Source organism: Buteo buteo, chromosome Z, assembly GCF_964188355.1.
Source record: "Buteo buteo chromosome Z, bButBut1.hap1.1, whole genome shotgun sequence".
Lineage (NCBI taxonomy): Eukaryota > Metazoa > Chordata > Aves > Accipitriformes > Accipitridae > Buteo > Buteo buteo.
The window spans coordinates 74,013,846-74,037,527 of record NC_134204.1 but is presented as its reverse complement, the minus strand read 5'-3'; the positions used below and the strand labels follow the sequence as shown (position 1 = coordinate 74,037,527).

Below are 23,682 nucleotides of genomic sequence, written 5' to 3'. Positions count from 1 at the left end.
AAGGCTGATCTAATTTAGACAAGTGTTAATGCATTTTTATGCCAATTTAGAAGAATATGCAGTATAGCAAAGCAGCACTACCAGGAAAATTTATTCCATCCTATGGAGTTACATGATCTATTTTCCTAATTAAAATATCATAAGGTTTTATATCACAAGGAAGCCTCTGCAGTGCAAAACTGATTATTGTTTATTATCTATAAAGTAAACTTTGTTTTCAAAATACAGTTTTTAAAATGATCCTTTAAAACTATTTTATGTATTTTAAAAGGAGTGGGACACTATAGCCAGGCACAGTACTAAAAATTAATAGAAACTCCACTTACTAGTGCAACTATTCAGAATCTATCACAAGTATTTCAGACGTATTTAACTCAGTAAAAACATGGAGAAAGTTATGGCAGTGGCTTTTAATGCTGGTTGAAAGTTGGAGTTCATTTTAAAAAAAAATAAATTGGAAAAGGCAGTGCAACAAAATAAAAGAAAACTCTAACAGAACCTGAGTAACTGTTCTTACAATTTGTCTACAGAGAGACTATTGCTTTTGACACATTGGCCTCAGAAATCATTAGTCCTTCTCCAACCTCTGTATCTGTGGAAACTTACAGCAGGATTGGTTACTGCCTAAAATGAACAATTTATAGTCAGATGATGGTAAAGTTACTGATTCTAAAGCCTTTATAATCCCTCTTGGTAGTATCACTATCCAAAGGTATGGCTGTGTTCAAGATCTGTGGGTTTGAAATACATGTAATTTCTTACCATGAAGATTCAAAGAAAGTTTACATTCATATGTAAGCTACTTTAGTCTATAATGATCTTCTATATACCAAAAATATTCTTTATTTAATACATATTCAGACAGTATTGCAAACCTGTTTTTTTTTAACATTAATTCTCCTTTAAAAATACGGGAGAGCATGAAGACAAGGGAGCCAAACTCTTCTCAGTACTGCACACTGACAGGACTAGTAGCAATGGGCAAAAATTAAAACACAGCAAATTCCACCTGAACACATGTAAAAACTTCTTCACTGTGAGGGTGGTCAAACACTGGAGGAGGTTTCCCAGAAAGGCTGTGGAGTCTCCATCCTCACACATATTCAAAACTCAACAGCATGTGGCCCTGAGCAACCTGCTCTGGCTGACTTGCTTGAGCAGGGTCATTGTGTTTGATGATCTCAAAACAGTACTTCTAACCTAAACAATTCTGTGACACTCTGACTCTTAAAGTTAGGATGTTGACATCTGGCTTTAAAAGGCTCCCTTTCACCAAACTGTTAATTATTTTTTTTTAATTGCTAGTTTCATGCATCCATACTTTTGGTTCCTGAACCTCAAATCTGCAGGGCTAGAAGTACTGATTTGCAAGGATTGCTCATCAACCACAAAAAAACCAATATACTGGAAACCCAAGCAAGTACTTCCTCTGTGAATTGTTCTTTTTTAATATTAGGTAATCAACATCTTACTGACATTCAAACAATGAAAAAAACCTCCCCACATTGATAATGCAGTCTAACACAGCAGGGACCTATGATTTTAATACCCTGAACTAATTATCTTCTGTCCTAGTTTCAGTCACGATAGAGTTAATTTTCTTTCTAGTTGCTGGTATGGTGTTGTGTTTTGGATTCACTGATGTTTTCAGTTGCTGCTAAGTAGCATTTAGACTAAGTTAAGGACTTTCCAGCTTCTCATGCCCAGCCAGGGAGAAGGCTGGAGGGGCACAAGAAGTTGGGAGGGGACACAGCTGGGACAGCTGACCCAAACGCACCAAAAGGGTATTCCATACCATGTGACCTCATGCCCAGTATATAAACTGGGGGAGTTGGCCTGGAGGTGTGGATCACTGCTTGGGAACTAACTGGGTGTCCATTGGCAAGTTGTGAGCAATTGCATTGTGCATTGCTTGTTTTGTATATTCCAAGACTTTTATTATTATTGTCCTTTTATTATCATTATCATTATAATTACTAGTTTCTTCCTTTGTTCCATTAAACTGTTCTTATCTCAACCCATGAGTTCTATTTTTTTTTTCCCCCCTGATTCTCTCCCCCATTCCCACTGGAGCAGGAGCAGAGTGAGTGAGCAGCTGCGTGGTGCCTATTTGCCAGCTGGGGTTAAACCACAACATCTTCCTATCACTGGCTTTTTTGATCAAGATGCTCACATTTAATGCTTTGCTGTTGGAAAACTTCTGAAAATATTTTTTTAATAATTCTTCTCAATCAGAATGTTCCTTTGACATAGGTTTCAGATCCAATACAAACAATTTTCTCCCCTTTCAAAAAAGAATAACGCATCTTTGTTTTACACTATTAATGTTTCAGTGTCTCTTATTATACAGGTAAGATTTAAAAATGCAACAAAAAGAATGTGAGACTTTTCTTGAAAACACAAGTGTGAAGTGTAAAAAAACTCCCCATCCACACAGTGATTTATTTTCTTCTTGAGTTTTTGTGCAACCCCCTCATGCTAGTTGGGAGTTCTGTACAAAGCTTAGCAGTAGAGTATGGATTAGAAAAATTAAATTGTTCCTTGTTCAAAATCAGTTTTAAGGTTTGTTGATTAAAGAGACCACTTTTACAGGAAAAACAAATAAGGTTTTAGAAAAATATTAATCTTTTTTAAAACATTTTTAAACACCTGTTGGTACATGCATGTGTTTGGTTTTAATTCATGAGCAGTGCAGAAGAACCTTAGGAAAGATCTATTTTTCTTGGGGTTTATGACATTCCTGCTATCCTGAGGGTGTGGAGGGAAAAAAAAAAAATCAATACTGACTACTAAGAAAGCTATAAATGCGCTTTCTGTGCTTAAAAAAAACCAAACAAACAAGCGGAACAAAAGGAGGAGCAAGGTGGGGAACAAGGGGGAAATTCTTTTTCTTCTGGTAAAAAAAAAATCTCAAATAGGTTTTATAAACAACAGTAACATTTTAAAACTAACTCCAAGGGTTTTATTGACTCAGGATTAAAGATTTTCTTACTATATACACTTAAAAAAAGATATTCAGATATTCACTCCTGATCACAGGCTATGATTTGTCACAGCATTTAAGTCCCAATTTAGGAATATTGCATGTTACCCTGACATGCACTCCTGATTTAGGATCTTACATAGGCATCGATCAAGTACCTAACAACACTACTTTACTGTATTGTAAACACAGGCCATCCTACTGGTAAATACAGCATACATGGGAACATATATAGCTAATGTATGTGGCACCTCCAACATTCTAATCAAAGCTGACAAGAAAGCAAATTCAACTCCCCTAAGTGTACGATAAGCCATATAGATGAAGTTTAGAGAGAACTTCTGATCTTTGTTTTCTGTAAGATAAATCACAATTTGCAAGCAATAAAAACTGAAAGTCTAAAACATAAATGATTCTGAAGCTATAAAAAAATCCTCCTCACAGCAGTGTGTATAAAAAGTATTCAGAAGAGAAGAACATACCAGGGCCTTCTTCAATCCTAAGTAGTTTTGCCCTGTTCCTACTGTGACAGTAACTTCAAGATTAGTGTTTCAGTTTCAGATGCAATTTTACCTGCTTCTCATACTATAAAATTACCTTTGAACACTGTCTTTTCAACTTTACCTTACAAGACACAAAGTGTGTGAAAGATCAAAAGAAATGGGTATCAACAGGATTAAGAAGTGAAAATTCTTCCGTCTTGCTGCATGGCATCAGTCAGTATTTACTTAACATTCTGCTCAACCAAGCAGCATTCCATGGATCAAAAAAATAGGTGCATCAATGGATCATAGTTCAAACTGTCTTCATCTTGACCCATAAGTTTTTCTCACTTTTCCTCTTCTGATCTTCGCCACCCCACTGCAGGAGGAGTAACTGAGTGGCTGCTGGGTGCTATTGCTGGCTGGTGTCAACCCATCACAGGATTCCTTTTAGTATTGGTCACATATTAAGCAGAAACAAAATGTTAGAAGTCATTCATGTCTGTCCCAGAATTAGTATGGACCAGGAAGTGTGGCAAAGCTGCCTTGGGTTCCCATTCAGAATCTGGAGCCTCTAAAACTGTGTAATACAGTGTTCATATAAGCTCATTGGCCTATAGATGTTTAATTAGCTGATGGCTTTACTTCCCTCTTTTGCAGTTGTGATTTTACCCAGTAGTAAAGATCATGGTTGGCATTTCTCACTTTTTTTCATTTTGTTAACTTCTACTTTTTCCTTCAGCTACAGTTGTGAAATTCATTTTAGCATACTCAATTGTGTTTTTTAATTTTATTTTATCCACTTTTGCTTATCCTCTCATTGTCTTTTTTCTTCCCATAGCATCACAGACTGCAGCTCAGCAGATTGATTAGAGTTATATTTTTAAATTTATATTGATATTCTCAAAAGCTCTTTAAAGCTAACATCTTGAGTGGAGCCACTGTTATAGCCCAAAGCCATCATGATATTCTGATTAAGTCATAAAAAACAACAATGAAGCAATCACCTGCAACAGTCATCAAGTCCCTTTGATAACACGAAAGTGAAAGAGATCTGCAGGAAATCTGTCTGTTCTAAGGTCACTTCATATAGTACAACAAGCAACATTTAAAGCATTCCTCACAAAGCCATAGCAACCTGCTCCTAAAAGTTTTGATGATTTTATTATGAGTCTTTCCTCCTCCATCTAATTCCCCTCACTAGTAACTTCAGAAAAAAACATGTTTCAAAAAGTTATTCCAAGAGACATCTTTTAGACAACATTCTCAATTGGGAAATAGGAGTTGCAGGAAGCAGATAATGTTAGATCTTTGCAGAAGAGAAATATAGCTTCTAAGAATTTGCAACATTCTTTGATTGGAAAAGCTATTTCCAATGTTACTGCATACAGATAGTCCAAATGAAAATAACAGACAGACAGAAACAACTACAATTCTAGTGCTTCATGCACAAAAATACTGGCAGTAGTTATATGGTGCTGATTTAATGATTGGAATAAAATAAATACTGCTGCAGGTTAAGAAAACTGTTTCCTTATGCAGCAGGTACTCAAATGTGCATCACTAACTTACCTGCTTTTGCACTTTCTATTCTGCCAATCACTGTAGTACCTGAATGTCTCACTTACTATATTTTTGCATTTAAAAAGAGAAAATATACAAGACAAAACGTTCATCCTCAGAGATTCAAAGATTTGAGTGTGTACTTCCACTGGCACTGACTTCAAGTAAAATATGCTAGTTATCAGGAGTGGTGGGTGTTAAGCACCATTCCATTGGACCCCAGCTCTGCACAATCAAAGCAAGCAAGGTATCATATACCAAGACTGAACAAAATGTTTAAATTACAAACAGTCCTTTGGCAAACAATCATCACAATGGATTTCTATGAATGTCAAAACAGAGAGAGTACTGTAGCCTCTTATGATCGTTTCAACAGAAAGTAAAACTGGCTCTCAAATAATTCAGCAAATGGTAATAGGAGTACTAGCAATCACGTATATACCAAGAAATTGAAATGACTGAAGATCCTCTTCAGCTGAAAAACTACATGAGAGCCAAATGAGCCTTGCAAGAGCTTCAGTCATGTTCCAGAACCTAAACTAGCAAACTCTGAAGAGCTGCAGTTTTCTTCTTGCCACAGAAAAACTCTCCAATCTCACAGAATTAAGAGGCCAAAGTTCCTACATTGTCTTCTTCAATGCTCCCCTCTCCTTTTCTGGAATGGGGCTCAAGAGAGAGGTTATAACCCTACACAGCTCATTTCTAAGAGGATGCTTCTCTGTGATTGCAGCTACCGTTCAAAAGACAGTTATCAGTTATCTAGAATTAGTCACTGCCCAACATCAAGAAAACAAAATTTCAGCTTTCTCCACTACATACCTTGTTTTGATTCCTGACCTTCCAGCTTGCTGTCTTCTCTGAGAGAAGAAGTAGAGTCTATACTGTTGTCCTGTCTGGAAACAAAGACGACAACATATTAATCTACATCTTTCACAATTCAAGAGAACTTTTCTAAGAAACATTTACTTTAACTACAGAAATTATGTGCTGGTAGGCCAATAGGCCAGCTACAGTATGAATAAAGGCAAAAGGAACATAAAGGAACATACAGAGTGCTAAACTAAGCACTTGAGAATGAGGGTTTTTTTCTTTGCCTAGCAATACACAAGGATAAAGTATTTCCACTACACCTTTCCGAATTACAATCCTCACTGGTAGTTCCTCCCTAATATTGGGAGTTTTTCTCTAAAATTCAGAATAAATTGTCACACAGTTAAACAATTTGAAAAAAAAATACAGTTTCAGTTGCATTCAAATACTATTTACTGTTTTCTTTTTAAATTAACAGGTATTTTCATGAAGTTACCATCACCTCACCACCATCCACCTCTCCTACATCACAATCTCAGTTTCATAAGGAGACATTTTTTAAAATTAAATGCAACTCAACTGTTAAATTGTATTCAGTATCCACATTTCTTTGTTTCTTCCATTTAAAGATTTCTACTCTTGACCTGTAAGGTTTCAACTGCTTTATAGAAGGGATGAGGAAGTGATACTTTTGTGTAAAGTTCATGTCCTTCACACATTTTGCATATACTAGTTATACAAACTGTAAAAATACTGTGAAATATACAGGAAGAAGGAAGGCAGCAGGACCCAGAATCACAGGAAGAGTTCAATTGCCATGTTTAGTGAGCATTTTGACAGTAGAATTGCCAATTTCCTACCCTGAATGTCAGTGTGCCATTGGTTTCATACATATTAATATGGAATCAATGTAACTATCCTGCCTGTGGGAGCTAAACAGCACTATAAAAAGGATAGCAGTATTCTGGTATCACAGATGTAACTATAATGACTTTAACAACTTGGTTTTCAGTAATGGCCTGAAGGCTTTTCCTAAAATTGAGTACAGATCTATTTTCCCCATGCTCTCAAAGATATGTGTGGTTTTTTTCAGGTGTCCAATGGCTATTGCAGGAAGGAGAATACTGTTATACTTCTAGCCACCTTGGTCTGAGAGACAGTTATTTTGACTGCTATTTCCTTTTCTGTAGTAGCAAAGGTTACAAATGAACAGAATCTTCTGTTTCTCCCACTTTTTGTACCCATTGCAACATAGAAGTGTATGGTAGCATGCAATAATTAAGGAGAACGTGTAGCTGTTTTCATATGCACACAGCACCTGAAAAAAGATTTAAGTGTTGTGCTCCTTAAGTAATGATAGAGAAATGTACTGTCTGATGCCATTATAATAAAACTGGAATAGACTATTTACAATGATGCATTTTCCTCAGAACTCAGTGGTATTTATCCTTTCAGTTTGCTTTCCTACTTGGTCAACTCAAGAAGTATTCTCCCAACCTTTTAATTCCTGTTGGACTTTCCACTCCCAGGCAGGGCTGATAGAGAAGGAATGGATACAAACTAGATGTCCAAATAGCTATGCTAAGTGGGAATTTCCGTACACATGGCTAATCCCTTCAGAAAATTATTTAAACTGTACCCCTTCACAAACAAAGAGAGTTTGCTCATTTATTTTCTATTCCAGTCATCAGTCTTGTGGCTGGTGTTGGCCAGAGCTGTTGAAAGATGGATTACAGCCCTCACCTGCTAGATGTAAAATAAGCCCAGGAATTCAAATAACATTAGGTCTGCTGTATGTGATGGTTTAGACATGTAAACCAGAGTCTCAAACTTCCTGCTGTCATGGGAGAAAAGGAACACCAGACAACATGACATTACCACGTTCAATTTAAGTGGACTGAGCAGAGGACAGGCTGTGAGGAAAAGTTTTGCACTCATACACACACCCATATGATCAGAGTTGACTGAAACCCACCCCAATTACCACTCCAGCGCGCCTGCACAGCCTAGCCCAGGGGAAACAGCCTCTCAGCGCCAGGCTCCAGGCCACCAGTTAGGACCAAAGCCTAAATGGACCTCTGCTTTGAGACAGTGCCAGACTCCTGGGTAGCAACATTTCCCCATCCACCTCTATTACTGAGTGGCGTTAGGCCAGATGCCAGCACAGACCACCAGCTAAATCAGTCCACAATGCTGTCACAGCAAACCTTCTCAGAAATTTCAGGTTTTGCTCTCCTGCCACTTGCCAAGGCTTATCACACTCAGGTTTCCTTTGTATTGTCCTGTCCACTAGGTTATGCTACATAAAAAGAAATTATCAACTGAAAAAAATCACACATCAAAACTTGTTGTAAAGTTTCACCTGTTGCCTTGACCTTATCACTGACTACAGCAAAACCACATTCTTTTAAAGACTACCTACTGTCAGCAAAAAAGTTTTTAGAACCCAAAAGTACTTACACAGCACGTTCTACTCTTTCAGAATTGATTGGATTGGACTGCATTGCTGGTGAAACTGCACTACTTCATTTCATAGGTGGACACTTTGCACCATCTTGTGGCCAAGCAGAAGCATTTCAGTTCACAGTTCAGTTTCCCTCTCAGCTTGTCAACCTTGTTTAATTTCTTTGTTAATAAGAAATATTTTTCTCCTCATTATCTATACTGCAGTATAGATTTAAGAAAGGGTAGCACATCATCATGTCTCCAAACAACGGGAGCAGAGATATGCTAATCTAAAATTAGGGCACAGTATACAAATTTAATACCCTCTTCCTTCAGGCCATGCTAGTACATGGCCACAGTAATTTGGAGCTCCCTCTTTTTATCAGTCTTTAAAGACACTTCTCCCTCAGGATGACAGTTAAGTTCAAAGTCAGTCTTCCAAGAGATAAAGTCAGCTTTTTTTTTTTTTTTTAATAGAACAACATTTGCACAGTATGTTCTTTTCAGCAAAAAGAAGCTAACCATTGCATTTTGTTGGTGACAAATGCTGTAAATTTCAATTTACCCTATGCTAGCTTTTCATGTTGGCATGCTCCACATTAGTACAATGCTTACCTCAGCTTATGCACATGGCTTCTATACAGAACCTATTACTTTCAGGAATCTGCATAGCTGTCAAAGAAATCTGGGTTTGAGGGTGATTTGGTACCACAACTCCAGCAGATTATGAAGAGTGAGGTAAAACAGCAGCACAGGTTAGGAAAAGGGTTACGGTCAGAGGAGTGGATGGCTAAGGATTAAGACAATAGCACTGCAATACTGGTGACTCAGATTCCAAGCTTCAGTAGTAACTGGGGTTGGAGACCAGGAAGAAAAGTTTTGTGACAGAAAAAAATCTTCATGTACTGGACTAGAAGACAGTCTGACAGCATGAGATACAGTCATGCTGACACTTTCCTTACAGGGTTTTTAATTGTTAAGAAATATTTACCTAAATCTCTGGAGTGAGGCTTGAGATCAGTACCTCTGCTACTCTTGACATAAATATGATGTACCTTACTAAATTAAAATTTGCCTTTGCAGTTCCAAGCCTAAAAAAATACTTCTAGAAGTCCCAAGTCCTTGTAAGCTTCCAGCAAATTTTTGTTCCAAGGGTAGTTTTCCATGACAAATAAGAACTAAAATAATTAACAGTAAGCATTTTTTTTTTTTTTAAAGAGGAAAAAAGTCCTTACAAAGTAGCACTCCTCAGGAAAGGTATCCCAAGTGACAGATGCTAATCAAATAGTTTAATGAGCTACAAAAGGTCCATCATTCCAATTACAGGTGAAGTTTGAGGACACCACAAGAACAGAAGATAGTGAACAGATGCAAAATGCTAATGTATCTGTTCAGTGACTCACATAGCCTATTCTTCCAGTGATTCCAAATGGTGAAGGTAACCAAATTGTCCTAGAGGGGTAAATAGCAGATGGCAATTGCATGCTTGTGAACAGCCCAGTACCCAGAAGCAAAACATGTTAAAACAAGGCAAGCCTTTAAACTGCTAGCCTTCCTAAAACAAAACAAGTGAAAACTGCACTCATGACTGCAAAGCTGTAAAAAGCCTATAAAACTCTTGAAAGAGCAAATACTAAACCACAAATTTTCACACAGTGAAAAATAAGCACATTTGATTTTTAAAGCAAAGATCATTTATTCACATTATACACATGAACATATGATCACTATAATGATATTAGCATGCTTGGTTTTTTAATACATGTTTTATTACTATGGCAAATAATTTACTTTCAGTTCTTCTGTTGGAGGGTATTTAAAGAGCCAATTCAGGGAACAGGAAAGAAATAGCTCAAGAACATGCTAATATCTTTTGAGTGAGATGGGAAGAAAGCCTGCTTGGTTTTGCAGGACATTAATTGGCTAATGCCTTTCAATTAAGTATGTCATTTAGTTGGAAGCTTGGCATACAGCAATTCTCTTGGTTTAACGGTATTCCATTGCAGACAGTAACATAGGAACAGTAACAAAAGTCTGAGAATTGCATAGTCAAAAAATCTACACAGAGCTCACAAGTAATGAAGTGTATCTATTGTAATAGCAACTTCCAGTTGTTGGCAAACACAGGCCCTGCTTCTTCAGTTCTTCTGCATGCTTATTCTAGGATTTCTAGTGTTTAAATCAGAAGCAGCTGGTGGCAAAATAAGAGCAAGTGTTTGACATGCTAATGGAAGCATGTGAAGCTTTTACAGAGCTGAAATTTAGGAAAAGCCTCAGAACTTCCTGTTCTGGTGGCAGAATGAGGATATGTATATCAGAAAAATGAAGGTTCAGTTTACAATTAAAGGTACAATGCCATCCAAAAGCTTCAGATAAAGATCTGAACTTTGCAATCTTCCCTGTACCTGGAGAAACTTCTCTAAATCCCTGATACTTTTAGGCAGTACAGACAGGAAACAGGTCTTTAGAGACATCTAAGTATTTGCCTATTTTGGGGAAAAAAAAAGACAGTACAAACTATACCCTTCTAAGAAACCCTGTGTATTTTGATACACTTGAAATTTCTTCAGATGTATTGATTTAAGCTTTCTTTTCTATTTCTTTTCTATGGACATTGCTGAAGGTATAAGTTTGTCAATTTCTTTTTTTTAAAGTAACAAGGATGAAAGAAAAAACATGGTTCCAATCAGTAAATTTTTTACTAGAGTAAGACTTGCTATTGACATTTTCCCTTCCCACGTTTATGTGTCCATGAAAACAACTAAGACAAGTCAGATCTAAACCAAAGAAGCTTTAATGTTGCATCACTAACAGAATGCAGAAAAAAGTAGTCATTTATAAGAAAATGACAAGTAATGAAGACAAACTAGGAAGAACCAACAGCAAGAATATAAACAAACAAACTGTTTTTTTCATTCTGAGAAACCTTTTCTCAGGGCAAACAAATTCACCCATTTAAACTGAGATGATAATTAAAAACATATTAAAGATTATAAACAACCAAAGCTTAGCTGAGCAATGTAGCTTTCACTGTTTCTCCACTGCTGCATCTTTAGCCTCCCTGCCTACTGACTTGTTGCTGTTCTGGTCGAAACATAAGTTTTCTGAAGTTTTGCAAACTTGCTTTTATACTTATTTACACACAGCTTGCAAAAACATTAACCTAAATGCCCAAAGATTAGACCTATTGGGTAAAAAGGACTTGTGACACTTTACAGTTTTAAAAGCATAATATTGCTCTCCTTACCAAGCACAGGGCTTAATGATAAAGATAAACCCTTAATATTCCTCATTTCACCTCTTCCTAACCCTTTATTTCTCTATCATCCAAACAGCTTTCGATTTTTGGTTTTTGTTAAAGCTAACACACAGCTGAACCTATGAGTCAAGGTTCTAAGATAGCACCCCTGTGTGTAGCATACCATTTTTTAATCCACTGCATTAAAAGGAGAAGAAAAGCCACAATTCCTACATCAACATGTCTTACCTGGCCAGTCTGGAGGAGTCTGAAATATTAAAGTACCAGGATGGAGATAGAGATAACAAGAACCAGGGGCATCTCAACCACTTTGTTCGTCAAAGGCAGCAATCTGCTCTGTAACTCTGATCAACATCTCTCAGTTCCTTCTACTTTTTTAAAAAACACAATTTCTTCTTGATTTTGCTTTCATTTACTGCTCACATCTTTCTCATCAGGTGACCTAGCTTTGTCAACTTTTGGTAACTGCAGCAATGGTTAAGGAACTTGGTCAGTTTTAATTCTGCTGTACTTCAACACAGCTATGAGAAAGGGTACACAACACCAACTCACTTTGGTTTACACACCGCTTATGCCTGGAATATTATCTGTACAGTGTAAAACCAGTAGATTTTGAAATTGCAATTTATATACTATAGATGTTGTTTTCCCAAAACTTTCCTACGTGCCATGGGCAAATGGGTTGTTAAGTGTCTTCAGATACTCGCTAGTTAAAAAATGGTAAATCCTGCTTGCCTTCCTTATTTTGTTGTTTTATTCATTAACTGACAATAACAATTTCCTCTGCTTAGGTTTCTACCAGCTCAAATCATTACTTTATTTGCATATAAGCAAGACTTTACTCAATCTACTGTAGCTGATGGTCATAAATACATGTCTCAACAGTAGCTCTGAAACACCTTGCAGCCACAGAACTACCTTCCTGAAATCTAGCAGCACTAATTCTGCCATACCTCTTTTAGATGAAGAGCATTTCATGTATTTTGCAACAGTAAAAAGCTTGTGAATTAGGTCTTTAAAAAAATCACGTAATTTCTCCAGACATCAAAATCCTGGGGCATTTTTCATGGTTTTCTTAGCCAACAATTTTGTCTTCTCATTCTATTTAGAAGTTTCCTGGCAAAACATCAATCACTTAACAGACTCCTTTATGTAAAAAGACCTCATATTTAGTGTATTTTGTAGTTTTTTAAATTTTTTATTTTGCTTTTTTAAATAGCCAGAGGGCAATATCCAAAATAAGAAAATTAATCCACATAAATGGGTGCACTGACACCATTCACAGATCATGTAGGCAACAAATAGCAAAGGGGAGGATACAGTCACAGACCAGCTCTACATGGAACTCTAGAAGAAATAGTGCCAGAGGATATTAAAACTGTATCACATGAGAACAACTGAAACATCACTTAACTTAGTATCACTCCATTTTCTAGTATATTTGTATGATGTATGATGAGATGTGATCAAAGAAAATTACTTCATTCAGTAACTTCATAACTTGTTCTGAATCAAAGACAGGATCAGAAACCAGGTCTCTGAAATCAAAAATACTGATGAGAATGTGAAATTTTGATAACTATCACTACTTTTCCCATCCATTTGTTCCCATTTACTAGGTCTAGATGAACTAACCAAACCAGCAACTAAGAGGTACTTTAATCTGCCCAACACTGGTGTATTGTCTTGTATTGTCTCAGAAGTTTATTAAGTTTGTGTATTGAATCTGTAGACCAGCTGTATCAGGTTAGCAATGAAAATAGGAAAGCTTTTTATTTTGTCTTCTACAGGCAAGTTACTCATAAAATTCAATACATTATGGGTGATAACTAGCAACTTTCTTCTCCCCTTCATTACTTCCATGGAAACTGTCAGAAAGAGTTCACCCATTCAATATAGAAGTGACTTAGTAATATACTACATAAGACTGTCTTTAAAAAACAGACAAGTATTTTAAGAAAAGGTTAAAAAGTGTTGGCCTTTACAAAACTGACAGACACCACCCTAAAAATAAGAAACCAGAAGTCTCTGTTCTTGAAACTCTAGACATTCTACAGCATCCCTAACAGAGAACATGGGAACAGGTGAGTGTCAGTGCTGCCTCAACCGAGGCAGGAATGAAGGACCAGAAAGAAGAGAGGAAGAGAAGAGATACATCTCAGCTGAATTGAAAATACACTTACACAATTCACGGACCCAAGTGGGAATGGGTTACTCAATCTGCTTTAGCTCACTCAAAGAGGGTTAACTGAAATCATATTACTTCACTTCTACTGCAGGCTAGGAGTGTGCACATGTTCAATTACCACAACTCAGCTGATGGGTGGCAACACCATTATGAAACCCAGTTATGTGCTCAAGACATTTAATGTTATAAAGTGACAAAGTCACATTTGTAAGTTCAGTACTTGCTAGCAGTCACAGCTTATTGTCATCCCACTAAAGTAAGCACATAATTAAGGATATAGCAATTGGGTCTGTCAACATTACATTTGATAATTTCTCATGAAAAATCCCTGTATTGTTCAGTATTCTTAAGTTTTAAATGTTTTGTCTTTTACTCACTGACTGACTGATTCACCTCCAGTCTTGTCTCCTTCATCTGCCTCCTCGTCAGTATCAGAATCAGCTCCAATCTTGCCTAGATATACAGTTTCAAACATGAAAATTTAGGCAGGTTATATAATTAATGCTACACAGTTAGGCTTACTCTTAACGATTAACTCTATTGCAATCAGCAGGAGAGGGGTTTTTTCCCAGTTAAAGCAGATGTTCTAAACATTAGACTTAGTCAAAACCCAAAACCTTCGTTTTTGAGCTTCCTGCTAGCCACGTGGTTGGCATTTTTCAATTCCACTGTACTATAAAAAAACCAGAATAACTATTGCTAGTATAATACTATGGGCACTAAAATAAAGCACAGGAGACAGAATTAATAGAAGGTACTCTGCAGTGTTCAAGATTTGATGAGTTCCACTTAATTGAGAAGACAGCAATAAGTTTACAAATAAATTCTGCAGCCCTTAAATATCAAGTGGAAGTTCAGCAAGATACTGAAAAGCTAGAATGTCGTATCCTTAATCAAAGTTTATGAACTATGTGCCTCAGCAGAACAGAGGATCCACCAAGAATCCTTTAACTACACCGAATACTCCAGTGCAATTGCTCATACAATTGAACTGGTATTGCAGTATGTCAGACCTTCCCCACAGAGAACCAGGAGGCAATTTAATGTCAGTTTACCTAAAGTAACAGATTTCAAACAATACTTCTACACTCCTATCTTTGTTTTTTCCACCAAGTCAAAAGTTTTGCTCTTAGTTTGGGTACTAAGGAAAAGGAGCTTATACTACCATTTTCTGAATGTGTCCTTAATAGCTTCTAAATCAACGGATGTTTTCATCCAAGCTTAAAAGATAAAAACCAGCATGTGTGTGTATATATATATATGTATATACACACACTATATATACTGTCAGCACGTGTACATATGTAATACTAATACATATGTATGCTAATATATATACACACTAATATATACTTACTAGTGTGTATACATGTATGTCCTGGTTTCAGCTGGGATAGAGTTAACTGTCTTCCTAGTAGCTGGTACAGTGCTATATTTTGAGTTCAGTATGAGAAGAATGTTGATAACACACTGATGTTTTCAGTTGTTGCTCAGGAGTGTTTAGACTAAAGTCAAGGATTTTTCAGCTTCTCATGTCCAGCCAGCGAGAAAGCTGGAGGGGCACAAGAAGTTGGCACAGGACACAGCCAGGGCACCTGACCCAAACTGGCCAAAGGGGTATTCCATACCATGTGACGTCCCATCTAGTATAGGAACTGGGAAGGGGGGGTGGGGAATCACCGTTAGGGGACTAGCTGGGTCTCGGTGGTGAGCAATTGCCCTGCGCATCATTTGTACATTCCAATCCTTTTATTACTACTGTTGTCATTTTATTAGTGTTATCATTATCTTTATTAATTTCTTCTTTTCTGTTCTATTAAACCGTTCTTATCTCAACCCACGAGTTTTACTTCTTTTTCCCGATTTTCTCCCCCATCCCACTGGATGGGGGGGAGTGAGTGAGCGGCTGCGTGGTGCTTAGTTGCTGGCTGGGGTTAAACCATGACAATATATGTATTAGTAGCTAGAAATGGAGTGAAGATCCAGTTAAGAGGCAGACTGTTCTCTGGTATACAGTGATGCTTAAGTTTCATTCATACCTTCAAGTATCTTCAACAGTTTTTTTTCAGATAACAGCTCCAACTGCTCCAGGCAAAGCCTTTTGATTTCATCCATGGAACAGTTCTAAGAAGACAAATAAGACAGACCACAAGCTACTAAAAATTTCTGAGGACAGAGTAATTATGAACAGTAAGTAGCACTCCAACTGTACTGAATAAAGGGTTAATTCAGATTGCAAGTCCCTTCCCTATTCTGACCTGCAGTGATGCACCTGCTGAAGAACAGCAAGTAGGTGTTTCAGTTTTGACAACTACCAGAAACAGCGTGTGTGTGTTTTTTTCTGAAAAATTAAGCAATACACACTATCAGTTACATGACCTATGGCTTGGAGTTTTCACTGCAGCTGCAACACTGAGCAGCAGAAATACTCGGCCATACATGTGAAGCATGGAACAGCAAACAACTGTAGCCCTGATTACTCCTAATTCTCCATCACTTGGGAGCAGGTGGATTACATAATTAAGCCTGTAAAGATCAGAGCCAACTGTTGAATCCAAGTTCACCAACTGAAGCAAACACTGCTATTGACAACACACCAACAGTTGTATATCATAATAAAGAAAACATAAAAAATATGTAAATTGTGATCCATTTCTATGCTTGATACATACCACACACTGCCACAGATTTTATGGGTATTCCAGTTACCTTCACATCTTTCACACCACTTGGTGTCCTCTTGGTGAAATAAAGTGATAATTTCACACTTTCAAATGAACTATGATACCCCATAGATGTACCAAAATCAGGAAGTGCTGAACTTATTGTAACATTCACGACCGTACTGTAGGTTTGGTTCTACCATGACCAGGCAGCTTCCTTTCAAACTCAGTAATGCCTCTGCCTCCAGCTACTCCAGACCTCTTTTCTTCTCCCAGAGGTGAGAAACGGGTGAGACTGTATGCCGTTCACTACGTGTATAAAATTAAGAATTCCTGCCTTACTTACTTTAATAGTATAACTCAAAGATAAAAATTAAAGACAAAGATTTTTAAACTATTAACAAACATCACACAAATAGCATTTCTTCTTCTGTACAGGCTGCTAGCCTAATTTATTTTTACCAAGTCCTGCAGTTCACAAGACCCAAAAAGCAAATGTTCTAAGCCAGTAAAGCGCTAGCTATACTACCACTAAAGTCCACAGAAGTTACAGCTTCAGAAGCTGTTTATTAAGAAGGGGGTTTACTGCCTTATCTCAGACATTAACTTAATATCATACAAAGAACTTCAGCTGACACAAACAGAAACCAAACTTTTATCAACAAATCAGCATAGTTATTAGTGAACAGCAGTAGTGAATTTACTCCACGCAATTATGAAACTTCTTTTGCATTTAACTAACCAGTACGGACAGATGGTGTAAAAATAAGCAGCCTGCAGTTCAGCAATGGCTGAGGAGTGCAAAAAGGACTGAACTGGAATAACTATATCAAATCTCAAAAAAATTTCACTTTTGGAGGCTTGATATAATCTTCCTTTAAGAAATAACAGGCAGGTTTTAAGCTGGAAGTCCACTACACTTGAGAAATAAATGTGCTTTGTTACACAGGCATTCAAGCTCGTAAAAAGTATATAAATGGAAAGTGTATTTCAGTACCTTTAAAATATCAGGCAGCATCTTCTGTAGTTTTTTCTCCCCTATGACACAGAAACACTGTTGAAGCATTTCTTTTTTGTCCGCGATGTAGAAACTGACAGGTTTGAGTGACACACTGAGATCTAATCCTCCTTCTTCTATATCACTGGGTTGTTCAGCTTCTTCCACTTTTTCTCCAGATAGTACATTGCATTTTGCTTCCTAAAATCAAGGAAGGCAAGTACAATTTTCACATTTTCTAGTGAACTAGAGAAGAAGGAAACTTACAGCTTCACCTGCACTTGCAATAGTTTTCCCTTCATAATCATACAGTATATCTTAAGGCGGACTTCTGGGCTTCCAAATAGTGTATTAGTTTGAAAGGCAGCTGCATTACAGAAGCTACATTTTTGGTTACTGAAGCCATTTTTATGCTAGGGGAAATTTTAAAAGCCTCAAGAAGCAAAAAGTACTTTTAAATATTAGCCAGAAAACATTATCTGCAAATAGCTAGCTGCTGCCTATACATGAAAGCATGCTTTAAGGCTGAAGAAATCCGTGTCTCTGATTTGCCGCGCAATTAAATCACTAATCTCACAGTCTACAGCTACCCTCCTAGGAAGGAAATGGGCATACACTTCCCCGCGCGGCACAGTCTTCCTAGAATAAAAGCGGGCTTCGTATCAGAAGACCTATCCTCCACGCATCGGTTAAAAAAAGCAGCCGGCTGGAAACGCATCTTGACAGGCCCACCGTTCGCTCAGGAGCGCGCGTCACGCGGAACTGTGTACTCGCGCCCCAGCACCTCCTAGGACAGACCCACAGGCCCGCAAGCAGGAGCACCACGACCCCGACCCCCCCCCCGCCCCGCACAGCCGCACGCTGACAAGCTTCGCCCCAACGTGACCGGCCCTCCCCTCCCCTCCCTCCCTCCGCCCGCGCCGCAGCTCCGGACCGGAGCCAGCCGCGGCCAGCCGGCTGGGAAGCAGCCACGGCCGCCTGCCCCCCGCCCTCCGCGCAGCCGCCCCAGGGCCGTGACAGCGGCCAGGGCCAGGCCTCGCCCGCCGGGCCGCCACGGGAGGCGGGGGCAAGCAGCGGCCGGCCGCCCCTCTTCCTTCCTTCCTTCCCGCGCTACCTCCAGGGCACCGTGGCTGGACTCCGTGCTCCGCCGCTTCCTCTCGCTGCCACCCGGCCCCGAGGCTCCCTCCGGACAGCAGGAACGCGAGCGGCGCCGCTTCTTCTCCTTGGAGGACTTCCTGCCCGGCATCGCCCCGCCGGCGGCCGCCGCTGCCCGCCGGCCAGGCCCGCGCCCAGGGCGAGGCGTGCTTCCGGCTGAGCCCTGATAGGCCGCCTGGCGACGGGACACCGCCCCTTCCGGCGGGGAGCCGCCGCAGGCCGTCCCTTAGCGGTGAGGCGGGCCCGGCCCGGTCCGGCCCCGCCCCCGCCCCCGCCCCGCCCCGCGGGACTGCGCGCCCCGACGCCCCCGCCGGCGGCAGCGGGTGGTGCCCAACGTCCGGACTCGCCCCCCGGGAGTCTTGCGAGGCGCCGCTGGACGGCCGGAGTCTGCCGAGCCGCTCCCCCGCCTCGGGCTCCGGGCGGCAGCCGCTCCGCAGCTGGGCGTCCCGCCTGCTGCGTTCGGAGCGGTCTCGGGATCTGCCGTACTTCTGCTGCGGGTTTCTCCTCGGGTGGCGAGGTGGGAATGAGACTCTTGCCAGACGTAGGCAATCCACCCGTTTGTACAAGTGCCTTTGATCCTCCGCAATTACTGCTTAATCCTGGCCGGGACAACGTGAGGGCCTCCATTCTCTGCCCGTGGCAGCTCTTCGGAACCAGAGAGCCTGTCCGAAGTAGATGACATGAAATCCCAGCAAACTGCGTTATCCAGGTAACACTGCCTTTGTGCTCAGCGGCACCTGCAAAACATCCGAATAGATCTGTAAGTTGTTCTGCCGGAGCGAGGGTGAGGTGGGGGGAATCTTTAATGCTGATTTGACTAGTCTCGTTCTAGTCTTTGCTATAGTTCACATAGTCTGCCAAGCAGAGAGACAGTCGACTTAATTCTCTTTTGTCCCGGAGAGTGTCCTCTCAGACATGCTTAAAAATCGTTACAGCTGCTGTTCTGAGCCCCTGGTATGAATGAAGCTTTTAAGCAACAGGTTACACACCACAGTGAACACCTTAACTTGGTCCTCAGGTAACGTTTTGCCCCAGGAATTTGTCCTTCATGATTTGGTGGATGTATTGCTATCTTCTAGACACATGCTCCATTAGGAATGGTGCAAGCATGAAAATATCCATAATAAAAAATCAAACATCCATATCCCAGTGAATGCTAATCACAGCTTTCCTGTGTTATTTCATGAGTGTTGCATAAGTGTGACACGCACCATTTTTCATGGGATGCAAATTTTTCATGGGATGCAAACAAGTAGGAATCACAGCAGAGGAGCCCGTTAAAGGCACTGTACAATTCAGTAAGACACTGATCAGCCTTCAGCCAGCAACACCAAGATTAGCGACAGAGGGAAATGCCCATTTAAGAGGAGAGTTAGCCGAAAATAAAGACCAGGGTAAACAAGTGCCCATCATTACACAGAAAGAATCTGTATGAAGAACCTCCTTTTCTGTGCAGAGATATGCAACAATTTTCTTCTTTATTTAATGCACCACAGTGTCCATTTGTTTTTCTTCTGGGTCTGGGTTTTTTTTTCCCAGATTCAAACATGTTGCCTTCCAGTTTGATATATTCCACGTTGTGCTGGGTCTTCAAACAGCACTGGTGGTACTACCCCATTTAGGTAGAGGTCCACCGAATGCAAGTTATAGAAAGCTAGCGGTGATAAAAAGTGCAGCGGCCAGATAGGTAACACAGTGGCTGACATTGTGTTTTCAAAAGGGTTAGAAGTATCCCTTCTACCTAAGTACCATCTGTTCTTTAAACAAAAAAACTTCACACACTTGGAACCAGAAGGTTATAACATTTCCTAAAGCTTTTACACTTACCTCTTTAGTACTGATCTATGTGACTACTCTTCCTTAGTAGATTACTTCAGCATAGTACATTATAGAGAAGTGACTGCATCCAACGATTCATGAATGTATAGCTCAATGTACAGTGCTTTTAATGAAATAGGTTTGCAGACTGAAGTTAGTCTTTTTCTGTCTGCAACCTGAACATGACTCGGTAGTTCCTTAAGTCTGCTTAAGGTCAGGGCCTGATGAGAGCAAGGTACATCATAATAACAAACATTACAGAAATCTTGTGATTCATGTGACCCAGGTTATGTGACTATAGTCTCCATTTGTCTTGGCAAGTACAGCAGTTGGTGCTGACTTAAGTCAGTTTTGATCCCTCATTCAGTTCCCTAGTAAGGCATTTTATATTGTATGCCAAGTTCTGGTGGAAGTAGATCCCAAGTACTTGCACTTCATAAAACCCAAGACAGGCTTAACAACAAAGATTTAATATGAAGTGCTACTACATGCTGTTTGCTGTTCTTTCTAAGGGCTTCCATTCCATAGAAAAAGATGCCAAAAGAAGAATTGTATTATCTACTGAGCAGCTTTGAATTCTTAGCAGAAGACACAATTTCTCTTCAAGGGGGTCTTGAAATCTCTAACATGCTTTTACTATTTCCCTGATGAATCGGGAGCACTTAGCACTCAGATCAATGTATCTGAGGTTTATTGCTGTAGATAGCAAGCCAGCTCTGAGTTCTGTGCTAGGCACATACTTGTTTTCTGCATCTCTGGTCTCAAAAGATTGTACCCCATGGACCTGTCTGGCATGTTTCCCAGGCATAGATTTAACATCCTTTCACTGAAACAGAAACTTCATCCTGGTGACATCCTTAAGGTTTTCTAGGTGTTGGTGATCTCAGCAGCAGATTTTGTAGTACACAAATATATCTGTGTGTTTATGTACACACATGCTCAACATGTACCACAACAGTTTTAGAACAGTGTCATTTAAAATGAGCAATAGCAATTACTCATTTTCAAGATAATACTGACAAAAAGAGGATATTTAGTTGTTTTATGTCAGAAGACAGAAAAAAAACATCCACTGCATTGTAAAAGATGTTTCTCCCTTTTTCACACTCAACCTGTGTTAGCAACATACAGTTTTGCTAGCTTGGGAAAATCCTTACTGAAAGCTACTGCACAAATGCATGATGGCCTAAGAATGCCACGATGCTTGTGTCAATTAAAAAAAAACAAAAAAACTTGTTGTAAGATCTTGCTATGTGTTGTACTTTTTTTTCTTTACCTCCTTTACACATTACCTCCATTGCCTATGCCGGCACTGCATTTCTCTATGGGGAGAGACCCTCCAAGGACAATTCCTGTGGGGATGGAATCCGATGTCCCCCATGCCCTCTGTTCATTCAGACAACGCTACATCATGGAATGGTCAGGCATCATAGTACCCTGTAGCAGCAGCTGTCTTTCTACCCAAATATTCCTGGCCTGCTTTGTGTATCTTGCCTAACATGTAGTGCTGCAGTCCCCAAATGAAGTATTTTTTGCTGTGCCCCATCATCTCCCTGCAAATACAAGTAAACTTTGTAATCTCTTAATATACCATTTCTTGGAGTTACCAGAGTATGTTTATTAATTTAAACATTAATTTTTGGTCTGGGAAATTCATGACAATTTTCACGTAAAGAGGTAATCTGTAACAAAGCAATCCCACAATAACAAAACCAAAATGTCAGGCGAGTATAAATGTCTTAAAATAGCACATGTACAAACACAGTTAAAGAGCACAACGTTAAAAAGCTAAAGCTTCAAGAACAATTGTATAGTAGGCAACCAAAATTCAACAGACAGGCACATTATTTCACAGACATGTTTCCTAAAGGTAGCTTCTTAGATGTTTTCTCAGGAAGGGGTTGATCTGTTGTTAAGCACTGTAAATCCTGAATAATCTGTTGGACTGCCTTATACATGAACCTGCAATGGATCAAATAAGAAAACCTGTGACCAAGGCCATAATCAGGACTGTGAAGATATGTATCTCAAAGTTCATCTGAAGTGTAACAGTACAAGTGTGCAACTAAGGATTGGAGAAACAGGCTTTGCTGGAAGTAATGTAGTAATTCAGACAGTTCAGTTAGATGGAGCAAAAAAAGTTAAGGGGTCTTGGTCACAAAATCCTTCACATCTGACACATATGAGGCAGACGGGTATCATGTGATGATGAACTCACATGCCAGAAAAGCTTGCCCATTTTTTTTCATATTTTCTGTTCTGTTAGTCTAATGAAAAATGTAACTTGAACATTGATCATCTTGACTTCATCTTAAGTCTAAATCAAAGTGTAACAATTGCAGGAGTCATAGGAAACAATATTCCCCTTTTGAGCTGAACATCTTAGATCTACTGGATTAGCTGTAAAATATTTTCCCTTTTCGCAGTCACCAGAGTTATGTTAAAGCTACTTCATAAAACTTGACTTCATGTTTAGACAGTTTAGAATAGAATATTTCAATTGTATGGGACCTATAGTGATCATCTAGTCCAACTGCCTGACCACTTCAGGGTTGACCAAAAGTTAAAGCATATTATTAAGGGGATTGTCCAAATGCCTCTTAAACACTGACAGGCATGGGGCATTGACCATCTCCCTAGGAAGCCTCTTCCAGTTTCAGCTGCTCAGTCTGTTCTCTGTATGTAAATTTCTCTCCCACTCTTCAAAATGACTTGTTTTTAAAATCATCTAATATTTTATGACATACTTCAGAGTAAGACACTTCCTATCAACTGGTGGAGTGTTCTTCCTGTCATTAAAAGTTAAAAGTCATGTAAAAGCTTTTGTAGAAGTTCAAGCCATTTTACAACCTACAAGATACTCGCTTATCAGTGAAGCATGACATCTATATGGCAGTTAAAGATTCTACCCCTCAAAAAGTCACCTAAGTTCTAGGTTAAAAACAGTAAGAGCCATAAAACAGCTAGGTTTCAAAAAGGAAGTGGGAAAAAAAGCTGACAGAAAATTTTAAGTAAATGCTGTTTCCCTACCAAGATATTTGACAAGAGTTACTATTAAGCAATGTTAACTAACAAGCTTGTGAAAAGCACCATTGAACTTAACAGTTCTCAGGGCCCCTTCTCTACTGACAAAAAGCACTGTCAAGAAAGACTCATTTTGCTGAAACGTAGAAATGTGGCTGATGTGGGTGTCAGAGTTGACAGTCCCTGAATCAACTGCTTCCTACATTCCCATCTATATGACCTTTTAAGTACTGAGATTGTTTGACTTCTTGGTGATCTATTTTGATCTGAGCTATGTCAGAAGGACTTCTTGCAA

General features: G+C 39.3%; 1 protein-coding gene across 3 annotated transcripts in view; it reads right to left on the bottom strand.

The window, feature by feature from the left end:
* The window catches only part of CAAP1 (caspase activity and apoptosis inhibitor 1), a 35,689-nt gene extending 16,985 nt beyond the window's left edge, over positions 1-18,704 (bottom strand). For all 3 annotated transcript variants that reach the window (XR_012649152.1, XR_012649153.1, XM_075021725.1), the window contains exons 1-5: positions 18,505-18,704; positions 17,391-17,591; positions 15,770-15,854; positions 14,108-14,183; positions 5,848-5,921 (exon numbers count right to left, since the gene is read on the bottom strand). Coding sequence is in view for 1 of the 3 variants with exons in the window: in XM_075021725.1 (XP_074877826.1) it covers positions 5,848-5,921; positions 14,108-14,183; positions 15,770-15,854; positions 17,391-17,591; positions 18,505-18,636 (568 nt within the window). In the remaining 2 variants the exon portion in view is untranslated. The remainder of the gene's footprint in view (positions 1-5,847; positions 5,922-14,107; positions 14,184-15,769; positions 15,855-17,390; positions 17,592-18,504) is intronic.
* Positions 18,705-23,682: the final 4,978 nt, after the last annotated feature.